The following is a 26143-nucleotide window of genomic DNA, read 5'->3' on the forward strand; positions in this document are numbered from 1 at the left end:
CCCCCCTACCCCCCAGGAATGGATTGAGAAACACTGGCCACCAGAGTCCATTGTATCTGTATGGTCATCATGCCTAAGCACTTGCTAAATATAATGTTAATTTCCTTTGAAATAAAAACAAATATTAAAAATGTATATTTTCTGATCATCAGGTGAATTTAGTAGTGAATGTAAAATGTTAATATTTTTGTTTTCTGTTTGTTTCACAGCTTCTGAGCTGTGTAAGGTCTAGACAATGGAATAACAGAATATATATTAAAATGTAACACAAAACTCAACCCAGCGCTGTGCTATTGATTTGACATCACATTGGATTTTATGTGCTCAAGATTGTAGTTCATCTACTACTGAATATACAGTAAATAGCCTACTCGGTATTTTCATGAGACAAACATTGATACAAGACAAACTGATTAGTTCATTTTATATATATATTTAAAAAAATGACATTCCAGTGTTTTTGTTTTCCATTTTCTAGCAAAAGAAAGAGACCGGATGGGTATCAGGTGAGATGGTACTCCAGATTGTCGACCACTTCGTTCTCTTCGCACTTCAAAATGAGTCCACTAACATCCTCTATAGGGTCCATCTGTCCGGGGGTTTGAGTAGTCCAAAAGTCATCTTTAGATTGATCCTCCCACACTGACCAATCTGGTCAACGTTCCTCCCCTCTCGTCCACGTCTTGTTAAAAAAAGCATCAACTAAACCTACAACCCAAAAAAAAAAAAAACGCGTACAGATCAATATTAATAATAGTCACACAGTCTGCTGCCTTCCGTGGATAGTCTTTCAGTGCCCCCTGGTGGTCATGACTGTAAACATGTCTCCGAGTTTACGGCTCTATTCAATATCGCTGAAGCGTTACAGAATTTCCGATTGAGCAGACATGCGTTTTTTATTAAACCATCGTTTACCGTGAATGCAGTCTCCGCTAAAATTAGATTTCCTCATAACAGGATAATTTGGATAGCCATTCTAGCACTCATACGTAAAAATGTATGCACACATGACTAAGTCGCTTTGGATAAAAGCGTCTGCTAAATGGCATTATTATTATTATTATTATTATTATTATATGGGTGCTAGCAAGCAGGCTAGGTATCAACTGCCAATGAAGTAGGGGCTGGAAGCTATAGTTAGCTTCGATTGGTCAATAGCGTTGCGATATCGCAGAATAATTGCATAAATTAAGTTTTCCCCTATTTTGATCCCACCCTGTTCACGCTCCCTCGCCAATGCTCGCATCACCCAATGGTACCCTCGCCACTTCCCTCCATTGAAAATTAATGGGCCTCAGTTGTTTCATCGCCCCCAACGTGTTATGTGGAAATGCACTATAACGCGGGAACATTGCCTTTAAATGTCAATCACGCTGAGCTTCCGTGATACAGATTGAATAGAGCCCTCCAGTTAGATAGCATGTTCTAATCAATGCATTTATATCAGAACATTCTACAATGCTACTGAACGTGACCCTGATGTCTGTCTGATACGAGTCTCCTCTCGCTGCATGGTATAGGTCTAGATGTAGCTATCAGGTGGAAAATGCCATAGCAACAGAGCCACGTTTTTGGTACAGACAGGATGGTTTTTTTTTAAGACACAAAGGCCGTGTTCGAGAGGATCAAAACCGCAATGTATCATGGGTAAATTGTGACTGACGGATCTACTAATACATTTTACATTTAGCAGACGCTCTTATCCAGAGCGACTTACAGTGCATACATTTTTTTCTTCTTCATACTGAGTCATTATTTATGATGTAAGGTTCTTTGTAGATCAGCCAGTCGGCAGTCGCTTTGATGCTCTCGAACACCATAATTGTGACCGTTTTGGTTAGTGAAATGAATTGTGGGGGATTCAGTGCAGCTCACACAACCGTTGACAAGACAGGAGAGCGAGAGAGGTACACCCTGAAGAGACAACGAAGGATTATTTCAAAACATTTCCCATTTTCATTGCAAATCGGTTGGTTGTCTCCTTCACATTTAGATATCCTAACTTTGGGTTTTAGCCATTGTCAGAGAACCGTTTCCACCCAGATACCGTTTGATACTACAGCATTTATCACTAGCACCTTCTCTGAATAAACAGGTTGTAGAATGATCGGTTTGTCTGGTTTCTCTCCTACAGTGTTAAAACAAACCATCCACTGACTGTCGTAATTGTTACCTAAACCAGGCAAGCTACACACACACACTTTTCTTTGCACCGACAGACTACAAAAATAAGCATCTTGCAAATACATTACTTACAGTATACTGTATGTATTTTCAGATTCAGGTATTCCAATATTTTCCTGTGATTGCTTTTCTTTGCTTTCCAGAAGGTGTTTCAAACAAATAAACAGACGAAAACAAAAACTGAAATAAAAATAAAGACAAACTGGATAATCTTTTTTTTTTTTTTACACAAAGAACAAGTTGAAAGGGGGAGTTTGGGATTGAGGGGCTGTAATCAGAAAGGCATGGACTGATGGGGATCAGGGATTGGATAAGGGTGATGCATCCCACCCCAGAGGAGAATTGATAAACCAGAGGTGCACAACTCCGGTCCTCCAGGGCTGTGTTCAGTTCTCCCCAGAGGGGTATACTACAAAGCAGGTTCAATGAGTTAGCCAGCTAACTTTGATAACCAGAAATAACTTGATTTCCTGGTTCATTAAGAAAACTAAACGTCTATGTATTTCAGGATATTTAGGCAAGTTAGCTGGCTAACTCCTTGATCCTACTTTGTAGGATCAATATTCCCCTCAGCTCTATACTGACCTATTAATTCACTGGTTGCCCGGAGAGGAGTGCACACAACTCTATTCCCAGGTTGCTGGCTAAGAGTCAAGGCCTGAAATCAGCACTGGAGTTGCGCACTTCTGAAATGAACAGTTCAGAAAGTTTTCAGAGTTGGCCCAGCATTCAGCTTTCCTTGCGTGTACAATAAGCCAAGAACCCTCTTCGTTCAGCTGTCCTCGTTTTCATATAGTAAGCTAAGCACCATCCCCGCCCCATTTGTTCTTATGAGCAGAGTGTGACTGACAACAGTATACCTGTTTGGGCTGCCAGGTCAGGCTGGGGAAGTGAGGAGGTCAACATGGAAAACAGGAGAAGATCTTCTCATCTGAGTGTCACCATGGAAGCAACAGATGCCGGGGAAAAACAACTAAGGGGAAAACGTGGCTTAACTCTTATTTCATTCACTTTCAGTCAAGGAGTTGATGTTGCTGTGGTAGTTGATGTTCTGTCATCTGCGGACTATGTACAATAATTTATTAGAGTAGTTCTAAAATTGCTTATTTCGTATGTTGCTCTAGTACGTTTGAGGAGCTTCTCTGTGACATCACATATAATAAACTGGAAATATCTGTGGTTCTTTGCTGAGAGAGCAGTGATGGTTCTCACGGTGAGAGATGAAGAAAGGGAGGGAGGGATAGAGTCCTGTTATATAAAGAGACACCCAGAGCGAGGGATATGTGGAAAGGGAGAGGGATGAAGTGAAAGAGATGGTGTGTTGGTGGCAGGCAGACCTCCTTTGAGAGGAGCAGGGGGAGACGGCGCTGTGTGGGGGTGGAGTTAGATGATGGGGTGATCCAGTATAATAGTGATAGTTAGGTATGACAATGTTGATTGAAGGGTGATGGTGGGTCAGATCTTGAGGCTCTTCAGCGAATCAGCTCTCTTCCTCAGTAGATCTCCCAGCTCCTGCAGCGAGCCAAGATAACTACTCTGAACCTTGTCCATGGCTGCTCTGGTGAACCCACACTCCTCCTGGGAGAGAGAGGGTAGGAGAGAGACAGAAAAATACATAAGGGGGAGAGTAAGAAGAGAAAGAAACATGCTATGAATTAAAGAAACTAAGTAAATGCTTAGGCACAAATCTGTACATACACACAGCTAGCTACCCACCCACCCAGCCCTACCAACCTGTGTCTGTGCGTGTCCCTCCTCCAAGGTGAGTGCTGCTAGTTTGAGGGCCGTCAGGCTGGCCTCCTGCCCCTTCACGTGATCCAGAGCCTGGGTCACAACGCCCTGCAGGCTGCCTGTCCACTCCTGGAAGCCACACAACACCACTGGCTACAGGGACAGAGGAAGGGGGCAACGAGTTATTGCCAGAGAAGGGTTGTATGAGGACAAGGGGAGGATGACGGTAGTGAGTGTGTACCATGGCCGTGCTGGTGTCCTTTCTCTTCTTCTTCTTCTTCTTCTGTAGGCTGGACTTGAGCGGTCGCAGGACGCTGGCAGAGTAACTGGTCACCCACAGCACCACACACACCGTCTGACCAGGAGACACATCACCACGTATTACACACACAGTTGCTGTGCATCTGCAATATTTCATATTATAATACATTTACATTTAAGCAATGTTTTAGTGATATATATTTAATGTGACTAAGTGTAATACACTGACCTCGACGAAGAAGACCAGTGTTTCTAGCAGGGAGGGCTGGGTCTTCAATCTGCTGTCTTTCATCTCTAACACTTCTCCTTTACATCTGGATAACATCTCTGGATGGAGAGAGGGGAGGGGAGGGCACAGATCAGCATGGGGAATAAGAAGGATCCACTACACCAGTGATAACTCGACTAGCAACCTGAAGCAATGATATCTCCTGTGGCTGACTACACTGTCATTATTACCATGGACCATTTGTCATCTTTAAAGAAGTCTGATGTCTTACCTTCTAGTTGTACTATTAATGATTTGAAGGAGTTACAGATCTGGGTTTGGAGTTCTGACGAGTCGTCTGGAGAGAGAAATTATAAAGAACATGACATCCTTTCTCCTCTTCCCCTCTCTATTACTCCTCCCACTTCCCCACCCTCTCATATACCCGTCCCACATCCCTCTCTTCCTCCATCTCTCTCTCCTTCCCAGTCCTGCTGCTTCTGTAGATGGACAGATGGTTGGAGGCCAGTGGTACGGAACCCTACATCCCTCTCTCTCCCAATCCCTCCCCATCTCCCCGTCTTACCCAGTCCAGTGGTCTCTAGTTCCTGAAGAGTCAGTGCTAGTTGCAGAGCAGAGGCCTGACAGTGACAGCTGCCACTAGACAGAGCAGAGGCCAGGCGGGAGGAGGGAGGGCCCAGGAATGGGTACTGGAACAACACAACAACAGTTAGTGGTCCTGCGTGGCTCAGTTGGTAAGAGCATGGTGCCAGGGTCGTGGGTTCGATTCATGCTGGGGCCACCCATATGAAAATGTATGCGCTCACTGATGAAAGTTGCTTTAGATAAGCCAATTAGCATATATTACATTATACATTTATTGGTGAAGTGTGTATGTGTGTACCTGTGTCTGTTTCTCTGTGATCTGGGCTGCGGTCTGTAGCGTCTGGTCTAGCTGGGAGAGGAGGGTCAGGAGAGTGGAGCTTTTGGCTGATACACCATTCTCATTGGTCTTATCAGAGTTCCGTGACGAGGGGGCGTGTCCGAGCAGAGCCAATGAGGCGAGGAGGCGGAGCGTGAGAGATCGAACCTTCAACCAGACCGACTCCTCCTCTAGAGACAGATGACGATGCTCCTCAGTCAGCTCCCTGGAACACACACACACATTTTTACAGACTGTCATGGGTAAATACAGTGGGGGGAAAAAGTATTTAGTCAGCCACCAATTGTGCAAGTTCTCCCACTTAAAAAGATGAGAGAGGCCTGTAATTTTCATCATAGGTACACGTCAACTATGACAGACAAATTGAGAAAAATAAATCCAGAAAATCACATTGTAGGATTTTTAATGAATTTATTTGCAAATGGTGGAAAATAAGTATTTGGTCACCTACAAACAAGCAAGATTTCTGGCTCTCACAGACCTGTAACTTCTTCTTTAAGAGGCTCCTCTGTCCTCCACTCGTTACCTGTATTAATGGCACCTGTTTGAACTTGTTATCAGTATAAAAGACACCTGTCCACAACCTCAAACAGTCACACTCCAAACTCCACTATGGCCAAGACCAAAGAGCTGTCAAAGGACACCAGAAACAAAATTGTAGACCTGCACCAGGCTGGGAAGACTGAATCTGCAATAGGTAAGCAGCTTGGTTTGAAGAAATCAACTGTGGGAGCAATTATTAGGAAATGGAAGACATACAAGACCACTGATAATCTCCCTCGATCTGCGGCTCCACGCAAGATCTCACCCCGTGGGGTCAAAATGATCACAAGAACGGTGAGCAAAAATCCCAGAACCACACGGGGGGACCTAGTGAATGACCTGCAGAGAGCTGGGACCAAAGTAACAAAGCCTACCATCAGTAACACACTACGCCGCCAGGGACTCAAATCCTGCAGTGCCAGACGTGTCCCCCTGCTTAAGCCAGTACATGTCCAGGCCCGTCTGAAGTTTGCTAGAGTGCATTTGGATGATCCAGAAGAGGATTGGGAGAATGTCATATAGTCAGATGAAACCAAAATAGAACTTTTTGGTAAAAACTCAACTCGTCGTGTTTGGAGGACAAAGAATGCTGAGTTGCATCCAAAGAACACCATACCTACTGTGAAGCATGGGGGTGGAAACATCATGCTTTGGGGCTGTTTTTCTGCAAAGGGACCAGGACGACTGATCCGTGTAAAGGAAAGAATGAATGGGGCCATGTATCGTGAGATTTTGAGTGAAAACCTCCTTCCATCAGCAAGGGCATTGAAGATGAAACGTGGCTGGGTCTTTCAGCATGACAATGATCCCAAACACACCGCCCGGGCAACGAAGGAGTGGCTTCGTAAGAAGCATTTCAAGGTCCTGGAGTGGCCTAGCCAGTCTCCAGATCTCAACCCCATAGAAAATCTTTGGAGGGAGTTGAAAGTCTGTGTTGCCCAAAACATCACTGCTCTAGAGGAGATCTGCATGGAGGAATGGGCCAAAATACCAGCAACAGTGTGTGAAAACCTTGTGAAGACTTACAGAAAATGTTTGACCTGTGTCATTGCCAACAAAGGGTATATAACAAAGTATTGAGAAACTTTTGTTATTGACCAAATACTTATTTTCCACCATAATTTGCAAATAAATTCATTAAAAATCCTACAATGTGATTTTCTGGATTTTTTTTCTCATTTTGTCTGTCATAGTTGACGTGTACCTATGATGAAATTTACAGGCCTCTCTCATCTTTTTAAGTGGGAGAACTTGCACAATTGGTGGCTGACTAAATACTTTTTTCCCCCACTGTATGTTGTGAACTGTGTGTGTGTGTGTGTGTGTGTGTGTGTACCTGTCCTTGGGGTCCCAGCTGAAGAGGACAGTCAAGTCTCTGTTGTCCCTCATGTTGTCCCAGGGAATGTCATCCTCCTCAGGACACACACCCATCGCCTTCACACTCTCCTCCAGACTTGATGCGCTGGAACAACATAGGAATATGTTACAGGGGTGTGTGTGTGTGTGTGTGTGTGTGTGTGTGTGTGTTTGGGTACTCACATGTCAGCCTCGGTGTACAGGTCCAGTAACATCCTCTCGGTGCGGACCTGAGCGAAGTGCAGCGATTGGTTGAGCCGGGTTCTAAACGCTATGAATTCTGGGATTTTCTCAAATGCTCCGTACTTATAGGCCTGGATGATGTACTCTGAGGTCTGGGGGAGTAGAGAAAAGAGAGGAAACAAGGAAGACGAGGTGAGAAAATACTATTCATCAGAATATATCACATATTTAGGACACATTTAGATGCGACAGGGACTCACATCTTTCTGGTTGGAGTGGAAAAACCTAAGGGAGAAGTTACAGGACTGGGAGGCTGCAGCAAACTGCCCCAACGACCCTGCATAACGAGTTAACAGATACCTGGGAGAGAGGAAAGAATAGAAGGATTAGTGCATTGGTTATGGTAATCCTATTGTATTGTATCATAATGTGCGTGTGTGTTAGGGTTTCCATCAGGAAAATGTGGCACGGACATTTGACCTGCAGCATTTTAATTTACGGACCAAAAATGGTTGCGTAACATGATTAGGACGTCCACCCACAGTTCTCAGAATGACAGAAATCACATTTAGTTTATGGTAATTCATCTTAACAGAACATGCAACGGCATGCGTAATTTTTACCGAATTCCGATGAGCAATTGTAAGACGTTAGAATACATAGGTGGCGCGTTTATAAGGCTAGGGGAAGCTTTCCCTAAAGTAAATTGCCAAAATTATATAGCCTAATTAGCTTACTCCTGTCTATACAGAAATAAATATAATCATTAAAAAATAGGCTACTACACCAGAGAGCATGATTTGGCCACAGAGGATCATTAGCTTCTTTTTTTTTTTTTTTTATACAACAAAAATAAGATGTGGATTGTTTTTAAATCGCATAGACTACAGTCGGAAGGGCCTGCAATTTGGGCAGCGTGCTGCAAATACCAAATAGATGATTGTTGAGATGCGACTGTCAGTGAAAAGCAGAGAGACCCAGCCAGGCATATCGCAATTTTTAAAATACAATCGCAGAAAAACTGTTTGGAAAACAAATGGCTATTGCTGTAAAGCGATAACAATGAAAAGACTCCAATCTGTCTTTTAGTTATCAAAATTCTCAACTTAATTGAGCGATCTTATTGGCACCAGCAGAGAACATTAGCCATATCCCCGGTGAGTGTGCATATTCACTGTCTTTGTGTCAGTGACACTTTTGTTTGTTTTTGGACAATAATTTCCTCCTCCAGGTTAGATGGACGTCATATTGTATTTGTGTCTCCCCTTTTAGTAGGCCGATTATATGGATCAGACAAGGTCGTTTTTATTGATCTGTTTGTCAGTGTCAGCAGAGTAGGCTACCCTGATACAGGCTATATCCTAGGCCTACTCTAAGTCACTACACGCTGCATTGAACAGTGGGGACTTTTGGGGATTTCCGGTGCCCACGGGGATAGTAACACACACAGACCAGGGTTTCCATTAGCCGGTAATAGCCAGCTTTTGGCCCCCCCAAAAAATGAAAAGCCGATTTTAAATATAATTGGAGCTGGCCAATTATAAAATCCCATTGAGAAATAATGCATTTTAGCACGTTTTCCTCCAGTAGCAACAAGCTGAGGAGCTGCAGGAGAAATCAGCTGGTTGCTACTGGAGTAAAACATGCTTTTATAAGCCCATTCATTGCACAACATTTTACATTTTAGTCATTTAGCAGATGCTCTTATCCAGAGCGACTTACATGAGCAATTAGGGTTAAGTGCCTTGCTCAAGGGCACATCGACAGATTTTTCACCTAGTCGGCTCAGGGATTAGAACCAGCGACCTTTCGGTTACTGGCACAACGCTCTTAACCACTAAGATACCTGCCGCCCTAAATGCAATCACCTGTTTTATTGCACAATTAAAAACAGCTTGGCTTTTCAATCAATGAATAGGCTAAAATGCATTATTTCTCAATGGGACTTTATAATTGGCCAGCTCCAATTATATTTAAAATCGGCTTTTCATTTTTTTGGGGGGCCAAAAGCTGGCTATTACCGGCTAATGGAAACCCTGGTCTGTGTGTGTTACTATCCCCGTGGCCACCGGAAGTCCCCAAAAGTCCCCCACATGGATAGTAAAACAAGGAAAATTCTCCCTCGTGGGGACATTTCCCAGGTCTCCCTTGAGGACAAAGGCTACTTTAGGCTTAGGGGTTAGGTTTAGGGTTACAATTTGGGTTAGAATTAGGTGTTAGGTTTATTGTAAGGAGTTAGGGGAACATAGGATTTTGCGTGAAATTCTATTTTAGCTCCCAACAAGGATAGTAAAACGTGTGTGTGTACTATAGACCCACCCTATGGTGTCATGCTGTACGTGCTTGGCATCCAGGCTGGAGTAGAGGTCCACTACGGGCTGGAAGGCTCCCAGGCGACAGAACAGCAGCAGCAGCAGTAGTTTGAACTGAGCGTTGGAGGGGCTGAAGGACAAACCCTCCTCTAACACACCTAGACACTGCCACAGCATGTTCTCATCGCCTAACACGCACAGACACACACACACAGTATGTTAACAAACACAGAGAGAGAGACCGAGAGACAGAGGCAGAGAGAGAGAAAGAGAGAGAGAGCAAGAGAGGGAAAGAGGCAGAGAGATGGGAAGACAGTGAAAGGCAGTGAGAGAGAGAGAGCAAGCGAGAAGGAGAGAAGGAAAGAGAGATGGAGAGAGAGAGAGGGAGAGAGAGAGTGCAAGTGAGAAGGCAGAGAGAGAGAATAAGAGAAAGAGGCAGAAAGAGAAGGAAGGTAGATGGAGAGAAAGAGAGACGATGACTCACCAGTTTCTGTCCAGAGGTCGATGTAGACGTGAGCGACCATGAGACAGTACATATCAGAGAACTGGAGCTCTGTCTTCAGACACGACTTCCCTGTTACACACACACACATTAGTCAGACAAACTATTTTCTGGTTCTTCGCAAAATTGTCATTGCATCTCTTCCAGCAGTTTTGTAAGCTAGATGCATCCAATTTTGGATGGATAGACTGAAAGGGATGGATAAAGACAGACCGATAGAATGGCTGTCCTTACCAAACTGTAGCCCATAGTGGTAGTAAGAGAGAGAAGGAGAGATAGAGGAGTGCTGCTGTCCTTACCAAACTGTAGTCCGTGGTGGTAGTGGGCTTTGAGTTCTGTGATGAGGCGTAGCTTGCCCTCGGTGTCCAGAGCGTGTTGCAGTCCCAGCGCCCGGCTCAGCTGACACACACACAGGTGTCTCTGTAACGCCATCGTATCCCCCGGAAACCCAAAGCCATCCTCCCCCACCTCCCCCAACGGAACCAACTCCCCCAGACGGTTTTTAAACTACAGGGAGGACGAGAGGAAGAGAGAGAATAGGAGAAGAGCAAAATTGATATTATCATGTCAAACTCATCAGGGGCTTGGTGATCGATTCCCACTACTGGTGGTATTCTGCAGGTGTGTGTGTGTGTACCTGTGTGTGTGTGTACCTGTGTGTGTTGCTCAGGGGGCAGTAGGTGTAGGTATATCTTCAGGTCTGTAATACAGCAGGGTTTGTCTCCAAACTTCCCAAAGAACTGAACCATCAACTCCAACGGATCACCTGTAGACAACCACCAATAAAAACACAACGCAAACAGTCAACAGCCGAGGAAACTGTGGTGTGTGCCGAGGCAACTGTGGTGTGTGCCAAGGAAACTGTGGTGTGTGCCAAGGAAACTGTGGTGTGTGCCAAGGAAACTGTGGTGTGTGCCAAGGAAACTGTGGTGTGTGCCGAGGCAACTGTGGTGTGTGCCAAGGAAACTGTGGTGTGTGCCAAGGAAACTGTGGTGTGTGCCGAGGCAACTGTGGTGTGTGCAGAGGCAACTGTGGTGTGTGCAGAGGCAACTGTGGTGTGTGCAGAGGCAACTGTGGTGTGTGCAGAGGCAACTGTGGTGTGTGCCAAGGAAACTGTGGTGTGTGCAGAGGCAACTGTGGTGTGTGCAGAGGCAACTGTGGTGTGTGCAGAGGCAACTGTGGTGTGTGCCAAGGAAACTGTGGTGTGTGCAGAGGCAACTGTGGTGTGTGCAGAGGCAACTGTGGTGTGTGCCAAGGAAACTGTGGTGTGTGCCAAGGAAACTGTGGTGTGTGCAGAGGCAACTGTGGTGTGTGCGTTGGTGCTGAGAGATTAGTGCTTTTTGAGGTCGGTTTGGTTTCGGTTCAATTATTAAATGCACTATGAGGGTTGAATGCTATAACACAGAATCTAACTATTAGTTTGAATAAAAGTCCCATGATGGTAGTGACTGCCCATTACTGCTTATCACTTATTAACTAGCATTTATTCACATTACTTTAATATTTCATTCCAAGTCATCATCTCATCTCTATAGAGCTGCTGCCTATGCTGTCTGACAAAATTACTATTTTAGTAGTTCTTCAAAGTAAATAAGGCATACTTTTCTGAAATATGAATCACTTAGATCATGTGCAGTAGCTTCAGGTAGAGATCTCCTCGCGAAGCAACTGCTTTCTATCCCTCTGGATCGCGTGTTCTCGCCTCTCTCCGTCTCCGTCTCTGCTCCACACCACTGAGGTATAATAAGCTCCACACAGATCGGACGAGTAGGCGGGCGTGCAATGGATTATGGTCATTGTAGTTAATTACCACCTTTTCTGCGCTAAACTAAATGTAGAATATTGGCTTGTTGGAAACTCCCTACTACATCGCACAGTTCGGGCTTGATCTGATTTATCTCTAGAGAAACTGTGCATCGAGCTCACAGGAAAAAAAACGAACCAAATGGAATTCAAATAATTGAACAGAGTTCCAAAAAATAACAGCAGCACTGGTGTCTGTGTGTGTGTGTGTGTGTGTGTGTGTGTCTGTACCTAGCTCGTGCTCATCAGGACAGCCCCTCTGTCTCAGTCTGTGTATGAGCTCCAGGCAGGCCAGGTAGGGCCCTCTGAGAGGACGAGACTCCTTCTTGTCCTGCTCCTCCATCCTGTCCACCACAAACTTCACTGCCTCTGCCACCGTGGTCTGCACTGGACCCTCCACACAGCTAGAGAGAAGGGGGAGGCAGACGAGATAGTCAGGTTCTTTGTTTGATCAGTCCATCTCTTCTCTTATACAAGAGCAGAATCTCTAACAAGCAATGGCCTCTTCTAATAGTCCGCTATTATATAATATTTTCTCACTCACACACCCTCACACACCCTCACACACCCTCACACACCCGGGTTTCCGTTAGCCGGAAATTGCCGGCTTTTGGCCAATAAAAACTTTTGCCGGCCAAAATGATCAAAAAAAAGAAATAAAAAATAGCTTTCTATTCATTGACGGAAATACCAGTCGATGGAAATACATTTGATCGTCATGCTTATCGGTCTATAGGTTAATTTGCATAATATAGTGGAATTTGCATAAACTAGTGGAATTAAATTGGCATATGTGTATTTTCGTTAATCATCAAGTAGCCCATCTTATTTATCCAACACAACTATCAGACGCGCACAGCATTCAGAGCCTATTCTGAGGGGGTTTGTCCTGCTGCTCCTCAGCTGGTTGCTGCTGGAGGAAAACATGCTTTTATAAGCCCATTCATTGCACAACAATTCTAAATGCAGTCACGTGTTAAAAACAGTTCTTGTGCACAATTAAAAACAGCTTGGCTTACTATTTTTATTTCTCAACTTTATTACCGCCTAATTGAAGAGCGCCTCCCATTCACCATTCAAGTGCAAGCAACAGGCTATCAGCTTGTCACCTCCCCTTTAAAAATGTGAGCTGGAGGCATTAGGGCCTATGCATTTTGAAAACATAGGCCTACTTAATTGTTTGAAACCTGAATGTTTTACTTTATATTATGAGGCATGTCTTACCTTGCTTCAAAGTAGTCTATAGGCAAATCCGACCCTGGAAACGTGGAGGCAATTATTTTATAAAGATTTCATAGGCGGCGCGTGAGTTTCAAGTTTGGGGAAGCAATTTATTCTCCTAACATTTCTACCGATCTGCGTGCCAGTTATGATTTTCATTTGCGCATTTCAATAATAACGTTTTCGTTTCTCAGAATCATTGTCACATGGTTAATCATACAAATCTGAATTAAAATGATAAAAATAAAAAAGTTAAAAATTCAACTAATGCGAGAGCAGCAGCCTCTACCATATGGACACATTGATACACCGTGATCCATTGGCTGCTAAAGAAATGAGCGCATAGAACTCAAAGCCTATAGGCCAATGCAGCAGTAGGCCTATTACTTCCATTGTCAACTAAGTTCAAAAACATTAAGTCTACAAATAAAAACAGAAAATCTGATAAATTCAGGTTTTTTCAATTGCATTAATCTCTCTACTCAGCCTGTCTGCATCCCTTTCTATATGTCTTGACTTAAGCTACTCTTTTTATAAATTCCTCATTACTACTGGTGATGGGGAATTGATCAAAATAAACAAAGGACAAACAATTTACACAATGAAACAATGAATGTGCAAGAATTGGAGGGAGACATCTGAGCCATTCTGGTGAGAGACTCCCCTATATCTTCGCAACACACCCCTCCCTCGCCTTCTTGCCTCATCATTTTTTAATTATACTCAAGACACAATCTATACACATATTTTAGATGCTTTTCACTGACAGCCGCAACTCAATAATTAGCCAGGCCTATTGCCACGCGTTCTGCCCAAATTGCGGCCTTGCAAATAGGCATAGTCCTACAAGCTTGTGATTTCTAACAGTCCACAGCTATTTTATTGTTTTTAAAGCTAATGATCATCGATTCCTCTGTGGATGTCATGCTTTCTGGTGAAGTATTTTGAATGATTTTATTTATGTATAGACAGGAGTATATCCTTTTGGATGCACCGCCAATGAAAGACTTCCTCATGTGCCATTTCTCTCCTGTTCTATTGGTTTTCATACAGTGAGGGAAAAAGGTATTTGATCCCCTGCTGATTTTGTACATTTGCCCACTGACAAAGAAATAAGTCTATAATTTTAATGGTAGGTTTATTTGAACAGTGAGAGACAGAATAACAACAAAAAAATCCAGAAAAACGCATGTCAAAAATGTTATACATTTATTTGCATTTTAATGAGGGAAATAAGTATTTGACCCCCTCTCAATCAGAAAGATTTCTGGCTCCCAGGTGTCTTTTATACAGGTAACGAGCTGAGATTAGGAGCACACTCTTAAAGGGAGTGCTCCTAATCTCAGCTTGTTACCTGTATAAAAGACACCTGTCCACAGAACAATCAATCAGATTCCAAACTCTCCACCATGGCCAAGACCAAAGAGCTCTCCAAGGATGTCAGGGACAAGATTGTAGACCTACACAAGGCTGGAATGGGCTACAAGACCATCGCCAAGCAGCTTGGTGAGAAGGTGACAACAGTTGGTGCGATTATTCGCAAATGGAAGAAACACAAAATAACTGTCAATCTCCCTCGGCCTGGGGCTCCATGCAAGATCTCACCTCGTGGAGTTGCAATGATCATGAGAACGGTGAGGAATCAGCCCAGAACTACACGGGAGGATCTTGTCAATGATCTCAAGGCAGTAGGGACCATAGTCACCAAGAAAACAATTGGTAACACACTACGCCGTGAAGGACTGAAATCCTGCAGCTCCCGCAAGGTCCCCCTGCTCAAGAAAGCACATATACAGGGCCGTCTGAAGTTTGCCAATGAACATCTGAATGATTCAGAGGAGAACTGGGTGATGGTCAGATGAGACCAAAATCGAGCTCTTTGTCATCAACTCAACTCGCCGTGTTTGGAGGAGGAGGAATGCTGCCTATGACCCCAAGAACACCATCCCCACCGTCAAACATGGAGGTGGAAACATTATGCTTTGGGTGTGTTTTTCTGCTAAGGGGACAGGACAACTTCAAAGGGACGATGGACGGGGCCATGTACCGTCAAATCTTTGGTGAGAACCTCCTTCCCTCAGCCAGGGAATTGAAAATGGGTCGTGGATGGGTATTCCAGCATGACAATGATCCAAAACACACGGCCAAGGCAACAAAGGAGTGGCTCAAGAAGAAGCACATTAAGGTCCTGGAGTGGCCTAGCCAGTCTCCAGACCTTAATCCCATAGAAAATCTGTGGAGGGAGCTGAAGGTTCGAGTTGCCAAACGTCAGCCTCGAAACCTTAATGACTTGGAGAAGATCTGCAAAGAGTGGAACAAAATCCCTCCTGAGATGTGTGCAAACCTGGTGACCAACTACAAGAAACGTCTGACCTCTGTGATTGCCAACAAGGGTTTTGCCACCAAGTACTAAGTCATGTTTTGCAGAGGGGTCAAATACTTATTTCCCTCATTAAAATGCAAATCAATTTTTAACATGCATTTTTCTGGATTTTTGTTGTTGTTATTCTGTCTCTCACTGTTCAAATAAACCTAGCATTAAAATTATAGACTGATCATGTCTTTGTCAGTGGGCAAACGTACAAAATCAGCAGGGGATCAAATACTTTTTTCCCCTCACTGTATCAACTTTCTTTCATTGTCCAGAAGCCAAAGGCACAGTCCTAGTCATATTAGCAACCCATCCTAGTTGTTGCATCTTTAGATTCCCCCTCTTTCTATGTTTCTAATGGAGATTTTCATCTCTATCACATATGGAACCGCTCTCATCGGGTGCGCTGTTTAGAATGGAGTTTTCCCACAAATTGCATTTTGGCAAATGTTTGAAAATGACGTTTTATTGGCTGCTTCATTACAGGAATTGAATGTTCTGTTAAGTTGCATTACCATAATCTAAATGTGATTTCTGTCATTCTGAGCACCGTGGGTGGACGCCCTAATGGGTCCGGTAAATTTCTCAAATGGCCGATAAATTAAAAGCTTCCTGGTCACAATTAATTTTCTCCTTTCCCCCTTCTGATAACCAGGTGGCGAATCGCATCTCTGCATGTCTGGCAGACATATCAGTGTGGATGTCGGATCACCACCTCAAGCTGAACCTCGGCAAGACGGAGCTGCTCTTCCTCCCGGAGAAGGACTGCCCGCTCCATGATCTCGCCATCACGGTTGACAACTCCATTGTGTACTCCTCCCAGAGTGCAAAGAACCTTGGCGTGACCCTGGACAACACCCTGTCGTTCTTCGCTAACATCAAAGCGGTGACCCGATCCTGCAGGTTCATGCTCTACAACATTCGCAGAGTACGACCCTACCTTACACAGAAAGCGGCACAGGTCCTAATCCAGGCACTTGTCATCTCCCGTCTAGATTACTGCAACTCGTTGTTGGCTGGGCTCCCTGCCTGTGCCATTAAACCACTACAGCTTATCCAGAACGCTGCAGCCCGTCTGGTGTTCAACCTTCCCAAGTTCTCTCATGTCACCCCGCTCCTCCGCACACTCCACTGGCTTCCAGTTGAGGCTCGCATCTACTACAAGACCATGGTGCTTGCCTACGGAGCTGTGAGGAGAACGGCACCTCCTTACCTTCAGGCTCTGTTCAGACCCTCCACCCAAACGAGGGCACTACGTTCATCCACCTCTGGCCTGCTAGCCCCCCTACCTCTACGGAAGCACAGTTCCCACTCAGCCCAGTCAAAACTATTCGCTGCTCTGGCACCCCAATGGTGGAACAAGCTCCCCCACGACGCCAGGACAGCGGAGTCACTGACCACCTTCCGGAGACACTTGAAACCCTACCTCTTTAAGGAATACCTGGAATAGTATAAAAGTAATCCTTCTACCCCCCCTCCCCCACCATAAAAAAATAAAAATAGGGTGGTTGTCCCACTGGCTATCATAAGTTGAATGCACCAATTTGTAAGTCGCTCTGGATAAGAGTGTCTGCTAAATGACGTAAATGTAAACGTAAATGTCACATTGTCCGGCGCCACATTTTCCTAACGGAAACCCTGACACACACAGTACTCACTACTCTTCTTCCTTAGGTAGGCTCCAGGACTTGTCCATCAGATGGAAAAGAGAGTCAAAGTAGGAGAGATAGAACTGCCAATCATCAGGACTGTAGAGAGAAGAGAGAGAGAGAGAGAGAGAGAGAGAGAGAGAGAGCGAGATCAAGACCAACTACGTAAGAGCAATGCTGAAGTGTGTGCATAAATGTGAGTTTGTATATGAATGTGTTTACTCACTTTTTGAGCAGTAGCTTGTAGGACAGAGCATTGCATTCAGGCCAGAGCTGCAGTCGTTGGTACATCATCATACACTTATTCTCCCTGCTCTGCAATTCACTGGTCAACTTCTCTATGAGACCGCAAACATACACAGAGTGGGTAGAAAGACATGAACAAGTCACACAGCGAACAAGTCACACAGCAAACAACCCAGAAGCTGCACAAATCTGCTCTCCGAGTGTCTCACACACAAAATCTCTGTCCACTCTTACCTCCCAGTGGACCGCGGACCACGTCCAGAGCCTCCACACACTTCCCCAGCCGCTCCAGGATCATAAAGTACAGTTGCACCTCTGCCTCAGCCTCGATCTTCTCCTCCTTGACCATCTTCTCCACCATGCGTTCAGCCAGGGGCAAGAACATGGTCTGGGCCAACTTCTCATCCTGCGCAGAGATGGCCTGAAACACACACAGTCACACACACATACAGACAGACTCCCACAGTCACACATACAGACAGACTCACACAGTCACACACACATACAGACAGACTCTCACAGTCACACAGACAGACAGACAGACTCACACAGTCACACATACAGACAGACTCACACAGTCACACACACATACCGACAGACTCTCACAGCCACACATACAGACAGACTCACACACACATACAGACAGACTCACAGTCACACACACATACAGACAGACTCTCACAGTCACACAGACAGACAGACTCACACAGTCACACATACAGACAGACTCACACAGTCACACACACATACCGACAGACTCTCACAGCCACACATACAGACAGACTCACACACACATACAGACAGACTCTCACAGTCACATAGACAGACAGACTCTCACAGTCACATAGACAGACAGACTCTCACAGTCACACAGACAGACTCACACAGTCACACACACAGACAGACTCACACAGTCACACACACAGACAGACTCACATACAGACAGACTCACACAGTCACTCAAGCTATATATTTAGTGAGAGACCATGCCTACCTGCATGACCAGACTCATGACAGACCAGAAGTAGTAGGGGTTCTTAGGAACGATCTTATACAAAGCCATCCCTGCCTAGAGAGAGAGAGAGAGAGAGAGAGAGAGAGAGAGAGAGAGAGAGAGAGAGTTAGAACAATAGAAAAGAAGACAACTTAGTATTTGTTGACATCATGTGAATATTGAAGTCACCAGTTGGGGGTAGTTAACCCTTTGACACATACGATCACATATTTGTGATCATTGTTGACTGGTCCCTGCAGCGTACCATCACAAATATGTGATTGGAACAGTAGCAACAGAACGTATGATGCAACAAACGCATCTAAACAGCATTGTTGTCTGAAAAGCATCTAAACAATGTTTTGTACGGCTGGGAAATAAAGGTCTTCACAACTTTATTCCTCAATTTCACAATTTATTGTAAAAGATAAATGCAAACTTCATCATTCAAACATCACACGGAACACATCCACAGCCAAACTCATTCCATAAAATAGTCTAAATAACAGGTTGCACTGAAAAAAAACTAAATATAAGTTAGCGACCTAACAGCTAGACTTGTTTACAATGTACCACATCTCTGGTGAGCACAAGGGAGAAATGTAATATCGTTTAGAAAAGAGATGCGTGTCAGCTAAGCTAACAACAGCTAAATTCTTTATGATGGCAACCATGTTTGTTTATGTTAGACAAGCGAAAACTCCCTAATCCCAGAATACCATTCACTATAAGACGCAAATAAACAAAGTCAAAGATGGCTGCGCCCATTGGCTGAAAAATATTAACTTAGTTTGGCTACTTTTCAGCATATTACAAATCTTTGATTTACTTGTTACAGTGTATACAAGAACCGGAGCACATGACTTGACAAGTTGTTTACCGTTTTTTGACAAATCACAAAGCAAATAAAATGTTATCACCTAGCCTACCTGTAGTGCGAAAGCTAAACAGGGATGAAACCCTCTCTCCCTCCCATCCCGGAGGACCTGAGCCCTAGGACCATGCCTCAGGACTCCCTGGCCTGATGACTCCTCACTGTCCCCAGTCCACCTGGTCGTGCTGCTGCTCCAGTTTCCACTCTTCTGCCTGCGGCTATGGAACCCTGACCTGTTCACCGGACGTGCTACCTTGTCCCAGACCTGCTGATTTCAACTCTCTCTCTCTACCGCACCAGCTATTTCAACCTCTAAATGGCCGGCTATGAAAAGCCAAGTGACATTTATTCCTGATGTACTGACCTGTTGCAACCTCCACCCGGCACAACCAGAAGGGGACTGGCCACCCATCAGAGCCTGGTTCCTCTATAGGTTTCTTCCCAGGTTTCTGCCTTTCTAGGGAGTTTTTCCTAGCCACCGTGCTTCTACATCTGCATTGCTTGCTGTTTGGGGTTTTAGGCTGGGTTTCTGTATAGCACTTTGTGACATCTGCTGATGTAAAAAGGGCTTTATAAATACATTTTGATTGATTGATTGAAACCATTTTAGGGGGGTTTGTGGGGGGGTCTGAGCTGGCAACCCTGAGGTACCATAGAACACATTCTGATGCCGCGTTCAAAACAACTGGGATCTCGGAAATCTCCGACTTCAGTGCGTTCAAGACAACTGGGAACTCAAAAAATAATTATTATAACATCGTTTTGAACGGTCATCCAACTCGGTATTCCAACTCGGGAACTCGGGCCTCTTTCTAAAGCTCCAACCTTCCGACCTGAAGATCACTGACATCATGATTTGTCCTCATATTTTTCAGAGTTCCCAGTTGTCTTGAAAGCACCACAAGTCAGTCTAGTGGACTATCCCTTGTTATAACATCTTTGGTCTGACAGACGCTTAACGTGGCAACCAGAATGTATGATGTCAACAAACATGGCGGCACACATAGCTATCAAATAGCTTAGCATTAGCTCATCATAATCAGTACAACCTTCAAAAAAGTATTTTACACACATCATATGTGTCCATTACAATCTATGCAAGAATTGGAACGCATGATTTCTCACCAGTACTTGAAAACATGTAAATAAAACAGTAAATACATTATGATCCATACATACGATATGCTACAGTAGCAACGACAACACGATATACAGAAAATAAGGCACTTACTTTGATAGGAACACACACATGTCCAAAGTCCAATTTGTAAGGAAAACAACAATGAACGCAATGCGGGCGCCAGCCAGAAAATGTGCCGGGGGAATAGGTTTGTGCAAGGCCTGTTCTGACTAGAGATGCGCAATGTCTTCATACTTGATCTGGGGAAACCCTGGGGAAGTGCTTGGGCTCTCGTTGAAGAGAGAAGTTTGTCCTGCTCAGTAAAGCCTCAAACATAAATTGTCTGCAACAGTGAAATGGGCTACTTCTTATGTGAATTAATGAGGAGGCGGAACACACCTCAATTTAAACTGTTAGAAAATAAAACTTGTTAGAAAATCATTTCAAATGGACATTTTGGAACAGTGAGTGCATTTTGACATCACGCGCAAAAAAAACTCACGCTGGGGCAACTGGAACTCACACATGAATAGGTTAAAGCAGTTGTATTTAATGTTTGTGGAAAAGCTGGGGAAGTGTGTGTGTGTGTGTGTGTGTCTGCGTGTGTTTTCTGACCTGCTGCATCTTCTTGTACTCTCCAACACGGGCGTAGGCCATGAACAGGTGAGAGTGATACTCTTCACTGAGGGGAACCTTCTTCACCGCAGCTTCATACAGCTTAGTCACCAACTCAGCTACAGACAGAGGAGGGATGGGGAAGACTCAACACCATCACAGCATCTAAGGCCTTTGCAGACTATGTTGGATTCAGTCTTTTACAATCATCACGTCACACTGTGCAATGTAACCAAATAAAAATATTGATATCAACCTGGCCAGCTTGTACGATTTGCTTCAGTTCTGTCACCACATTCTGCCGACGTAGGCTATGTCAACTGTCAACTGTAGCGGTGTATTTGATCTGCGCATGTGCCAGCACCAGCTTATGCTCGAGTACGGAAAAAATGAAAGTATGCAGAGTTTTCACATACAAACTTTATATGTCCGAACTCAGAATCAAATAGGCTTCCTTAAAATAACATGGTCGCTGTGGTACATTTATTTTGATTGGCGATTTGGTGCATTTATCAAAATCCCATCAGGTAGCCTGATTTCAGATTATTAGGGAAATCGTTATTTTTGCACAGCATGTAAACGTTTAAATCAAACTATTATATTAATCTGACTATTCACAATAATGTGCATACTTAGTGCCGGACGTATTCCTATTGGTCAGTCACCGGGATCGGCTTGTAACACCAGCCACACTACACGATAAATGCAAAACAATTCTGACACTGCCAGAACTTTGTCGGAGCTTACAACCGCACGCAGTGGTACTTAAAATCGGCAGACCTAGACCCTGTCACTCTGAACGAGCAAAGACGTCCAACAATCGTTTACGACCTAACAATTTGCCTACGAAGTGGACATTTTGTCTGGGACGGAAAGAATCATGGCATAAGACAGCTAAAATCGTACAGTGTATGGGGGCGCTTTAAAGATATTTCACAGAGTTCTGTGTTTGGGGGGGGGGGGGTGGATGTGTGTGTGTTTTTGGTTTTACCATCCTTGTGGGGACCAGAAGTACTCAAAAGGATAGTAAAACAAGAACAATCTGGAAAAGTGGGGACATTTTGCTGGTCCCCACAAGGAAAAATATCATGTTAGGTTTAGGGTTACAATTAGGGTTAGGGGTTAGTGTTAGGGGTTAGGTTAAGGGTTAGGGAAAATAAGATTTTGAATGGGAATCAATTGTTTGGTCCCCACAAGGATAGTAAAACAAATGTGTGTGTGTGTGTGCGCGTACTCACGGCGGTGCATCTCCCTGTACAGTATAGTGAGAGCCTGTAATGAGTTGTCGTCGGTGGGTTCCAGGGTCGCCACCTCCTGGGCCAGGCTAAATGCTTCATCCTGTTTCCCTGTTCGCTGCAGACCGATGGCTTTCAACACCTGGGGAGAGGGAGATCTGCCTGAGTAACATGCCACCACCATCATCATAGGGGGTAGAGGTTAGGGGCACGGTTTTAGGTAAGACCTAGGGGGTCAGTTTTGGATATAAGTCCTCGTCTCTCCTTCAGTCATTAACCCAACTTAACTTACAGCTGGTGGCGAGGAGTTTTTGACCAGAGCAGGAAAAACTCTGGGCTCCATCTTGGGCCCTAAATACAGCCCAGAGCCAGAGTCCCACCCACCTTGGCACAGTGCAGGTCCTTGTGTTTCTTCAGCAATTTGTCAGCCTGCTGGATCGCCATCTTGTTGTTGCCATTGTCCAGGTAGTCTGACGGGAGATGACATTACAGAATCAGTCAACCTACTCCATACAGTAGTATAACACATACACGTAAAACGGAGGATGTCCAATCAAAAACACATATTTTGACCAATGGGTAAAATATGTGAATTGTGTAAATAATCCTCTAAAACAACCAATGGTCCAAACCTCATGTGCCTATCATAATAACCTTTCAAAAGTTATTGGAGTTTTTACCCTTGTAGGATGGCCAAAATTAGGCTTACTAAAACGAGAAAAAAATAATTGAAAATAAGGACAATTGCACAGCAGAGCATCGCGTCAGCTAGGCTGGATGCTGTGAGAGAATAAAGGCTACCTGACAGGCTCACTTTCCCGTTGAACTCGAATAAGCAGGACATAAAACAATATAGAGGTTAGATAGATATCGATTTTGAGACATGACATGTAGTATTTCTTTATTTTAGTATACGCTTTTTATATTCATGAAAAATTCATGTGTTTTATGTAGCGTATCTCTGAAAGCGTATCTCTGAAATGTCAACTGAGCGTACCATAAGCTTTTTTTTTTTTTCAAAGGCTTTTATATGTAATTCAGCTTGTCATGCTAATTTAGCTTCTTCTTTTTTTCAATGCACACACCAAGACAAGCACGCACACAGTCCCTTTAACAGGGCAAGTTGGGGTCTAGACTTCAGGACAGCTGGATGCCAAAATTAACCCTGCAAGACAGACACAAAGTGCTCTACAGCTACACAATGTCATCAGCCCAAATGACAGCTACGCCTACATCAATATGTCTCGTGTTGGCCATCAGGGTTTCCTATTCTTCATAAACAGCTATATTTTCATTGTGTTCAGTGTCCACTCATTGACAGCCTCTGTCAAGTGATGATAATCAACTCTACATGATTTCAGCAGAGCATTTGAGGAATGGGAAACAGAGAGAAAGCTGAGAGACCAAACAGATGTCTCAACAACGGTGCATGTAATTAGAGCACTATGAAAATAAATCTAACTGGATCTAGCTAGCTATCTGTATGATGAAACACGTCACTAGAATGTCATCGAATGTCTCAAATCAAAGGCTACAACACAACCAGGCATATCAAGCTAGCCAACCTTAATCCTCTTATACCCATCTGACACATAACAGCAGGCTAACCAGCTATAGCCTTCCTGCTTTGTAGCTAGCTAACCGATGAGTTAACAGAGTTGGTATCAGCATCAGAGTGAGACACGAAATCAAAAACACCCGCTAATAAAAATCAAGCTAACCAGCTAGCATCACAACTATTGCCTCTGTAACGTTACCAGCCAAACCATTGCATTCTTTACTAGCTACCTACCGTTAGTTGGCTAACGGTAAAATGCATCTGACCAATTTGTGCAACTAATACACCCAGGTGTATCTGACCAACTAACTAGTTAGCTAAACGTTAGTTAGGCATAGTTACTGATATTTCTGTCGCATACAAAACTATTTGTAATAACGTTACGGCTCAGATCCATCACGGTTTCTGCATGCTAAAATGGCTAGCCAACACCGCTAACCTTTAGTTAACTAGCTAGCTGTCAAATAAAGGAGAACTGAATTTAGTAAGTGGGAGAGAATGATCGCTGAAACTCTTTTAGGGTGTCGTTCAAAGCAAAGATGTTTCACCGTGCATTGAATAACGATGGGCAAAATGTCTGCAGTTGTGCGCTGTCAGAATTGTGCTGACATGCACTCAAGCCAAGGTGCACTGTCATTCGGCGCTGCAGGCGAATTGAGTCCGGGGCTGGGACTTCGGGGGCCCTGGTGCTGCCCACCGAGTCCGGGACACAAGTTACTGATCAGACGACCACTCCGGTACATCGATAAACAATGACAACACATTTAACCAGACACAGATGTGCTGTTTCCCTGCGAATTGTTACCGTAAATGGGTCTAAGTCTCCGGTCGTTAGGGTCTTGCACATGGCCTCTCGCCGCCATGTTGGAGGTTACCAGTATATGTCTGAGCATGCGCAGTCGCGTCAAACCGGCAGGAATTAAAAGGGGCAGTAGGATTTATCTGAATTTTCAATCTACTCAATACAGCAAATGCCAAATAAATGGTAAAATACCGTATCAGTATGTCAACTGCAGTGGTGTAAAGTACTTAACTAAAAATAATTTAAAGTACTACTGAAGTAGTTTTTTGGGGTATCTGTACTTAACTTTACTATTTATATTTTTGTCATCTTTTAATTTTTACTTCACTACATCCCTAAAGAAAATTATGTACTTTTTACTCCATACATTTTCTCTGACACCCAAAACTACTCGTTTCATTTTGAATGCTTAGTAGGACAGGGAAATGGTCAAATTCACACACTTATCAAGAGAACATCCCTGGTCATCTGCCTCTGATCTGCCAGACTCACTAAACACAAATTCTTCATTTGTAAACTATGTCTGAGTGTTGGAATGTGTCCCTGGCTATCCGTAAATTTAAAAAACGCGAAAATTGTTCCGTCTATTTTGCTTAATATATGGAATTTGAAATGATTTATACTTTTACTTTTAATACTTAAGTATATTTAAGCAATTACATTTACTTTTGATACTTAAGTATATTTCAAACCAATTACTTTAAAGATTTCTACTCAAGTATTATTTTACTGGGTGACTTTCACTTTTACTTTAGTCATTTTCTATTAAGGTATCTTTACTTTTACTCAAGTATAACAATTGGGTACTTTTCCTACCACTGGTCAAAAAAAGCCTGGCGGGGAGCCGCGTTGCGCCAGTAACCGAAAGGAGCCGACAAGGTAAATATCTGCAGTTCTGACCCAACAATTGCTCCCCGGGCGCCGATGACTTGGATTTCGAATAAGGCAGCCCCCCACACCTCTCTGGATGGGTTGAATGCGGAAGACACATTTCAGTTGAATACATTAAATTGTACAACTGTATCCCCCTTTCCCAACTGCCATTTACCCATACTGTCATAATTTGAAAAGATTATGTGGTTTTGTTACATGCAGTTCACAATGACACATGATTGTTGTGTTAAACTGTGCCACTAGGGGTCATTCTTGGTCTGTCAAACTCTGGTCAAACCTTTAAAAAAGATTGTTGTGCTCTGATCTGCTCTAATTTTATAATTTTAATTTAAAATGTCTCCATTAAAATGTCATTGATCATAATATAATAATACCCTATGTATGGGAGTGATATACCGATCTACGTATCAGGATGATGTCTTTAACTAAACAACTGCATATCACTTGAAATGGTCCCCACTCCAGTCCTTACCCAGATAATGTGTTGTACTTTCTTCACCACTACATGGCCATAAAAATATATGGTCTACTGAAACTA

At 43.8% G+C, this 26143-nt stretch overlaps 1 protein-coding gene across 1 annotated transcript; it reads right to left on the minus strand.

The window, feature by feature from the left end:
* Nucleotides 1–2244: 2244 nt before the first annotated feature.
* Nucleotides 2245–24799, minus strand: LOC311135945 (N-alpha-acetyltransferase 25, NatB auxiliary subunit-like). The gene is made up of 23 exons (XM_084169986.1): nt 24715–24799; nt 22736–22821; nt 22355–22493; nt 21117–21235; nt 18508–18582; nt 17748–17934; nt 17494–17605; nt 17277–17366; nt 12258–12430; nt 10877–10989; nt 10523–10730; nt 10206–10295; nt 9729–9909; nt 7670–7769; nt 7410–7561; nt 7207–7332; nt 5289–5532; nt 4971–5094; nt 4677–4742; nt 4406–4503; nt 4157–4270; nt 3919–4068; nt 2245–3762 (listed from the first exon to the last, which is right to left on the minus strand). The coding sequence occupies exons 1-23, from the start codon at nt 24770–24772 to the stop codon at nt 3640–3642; spliced, it is 2928 nt and encodes a 975-aa protein (XP_084026112.1). The 5' UTR covers nt 24773–24799; the 3' UTR covers nt 2245–3639.
* Nucleotides 24800–26143: the final 1344 nt, after the last annotated feature.

This window comes from Coregonus lavaretus, assembly GCF_964263955.1.
Source record: "Coregonus lavaretus genome assembly, chromosome: 10".
Lineage (NCBI taxonomy): Eukaryota > Metazoa > Chordata > Actinopteri > Salmoniformes > Salmonidae > Coregonus > Coregonus lavaretus.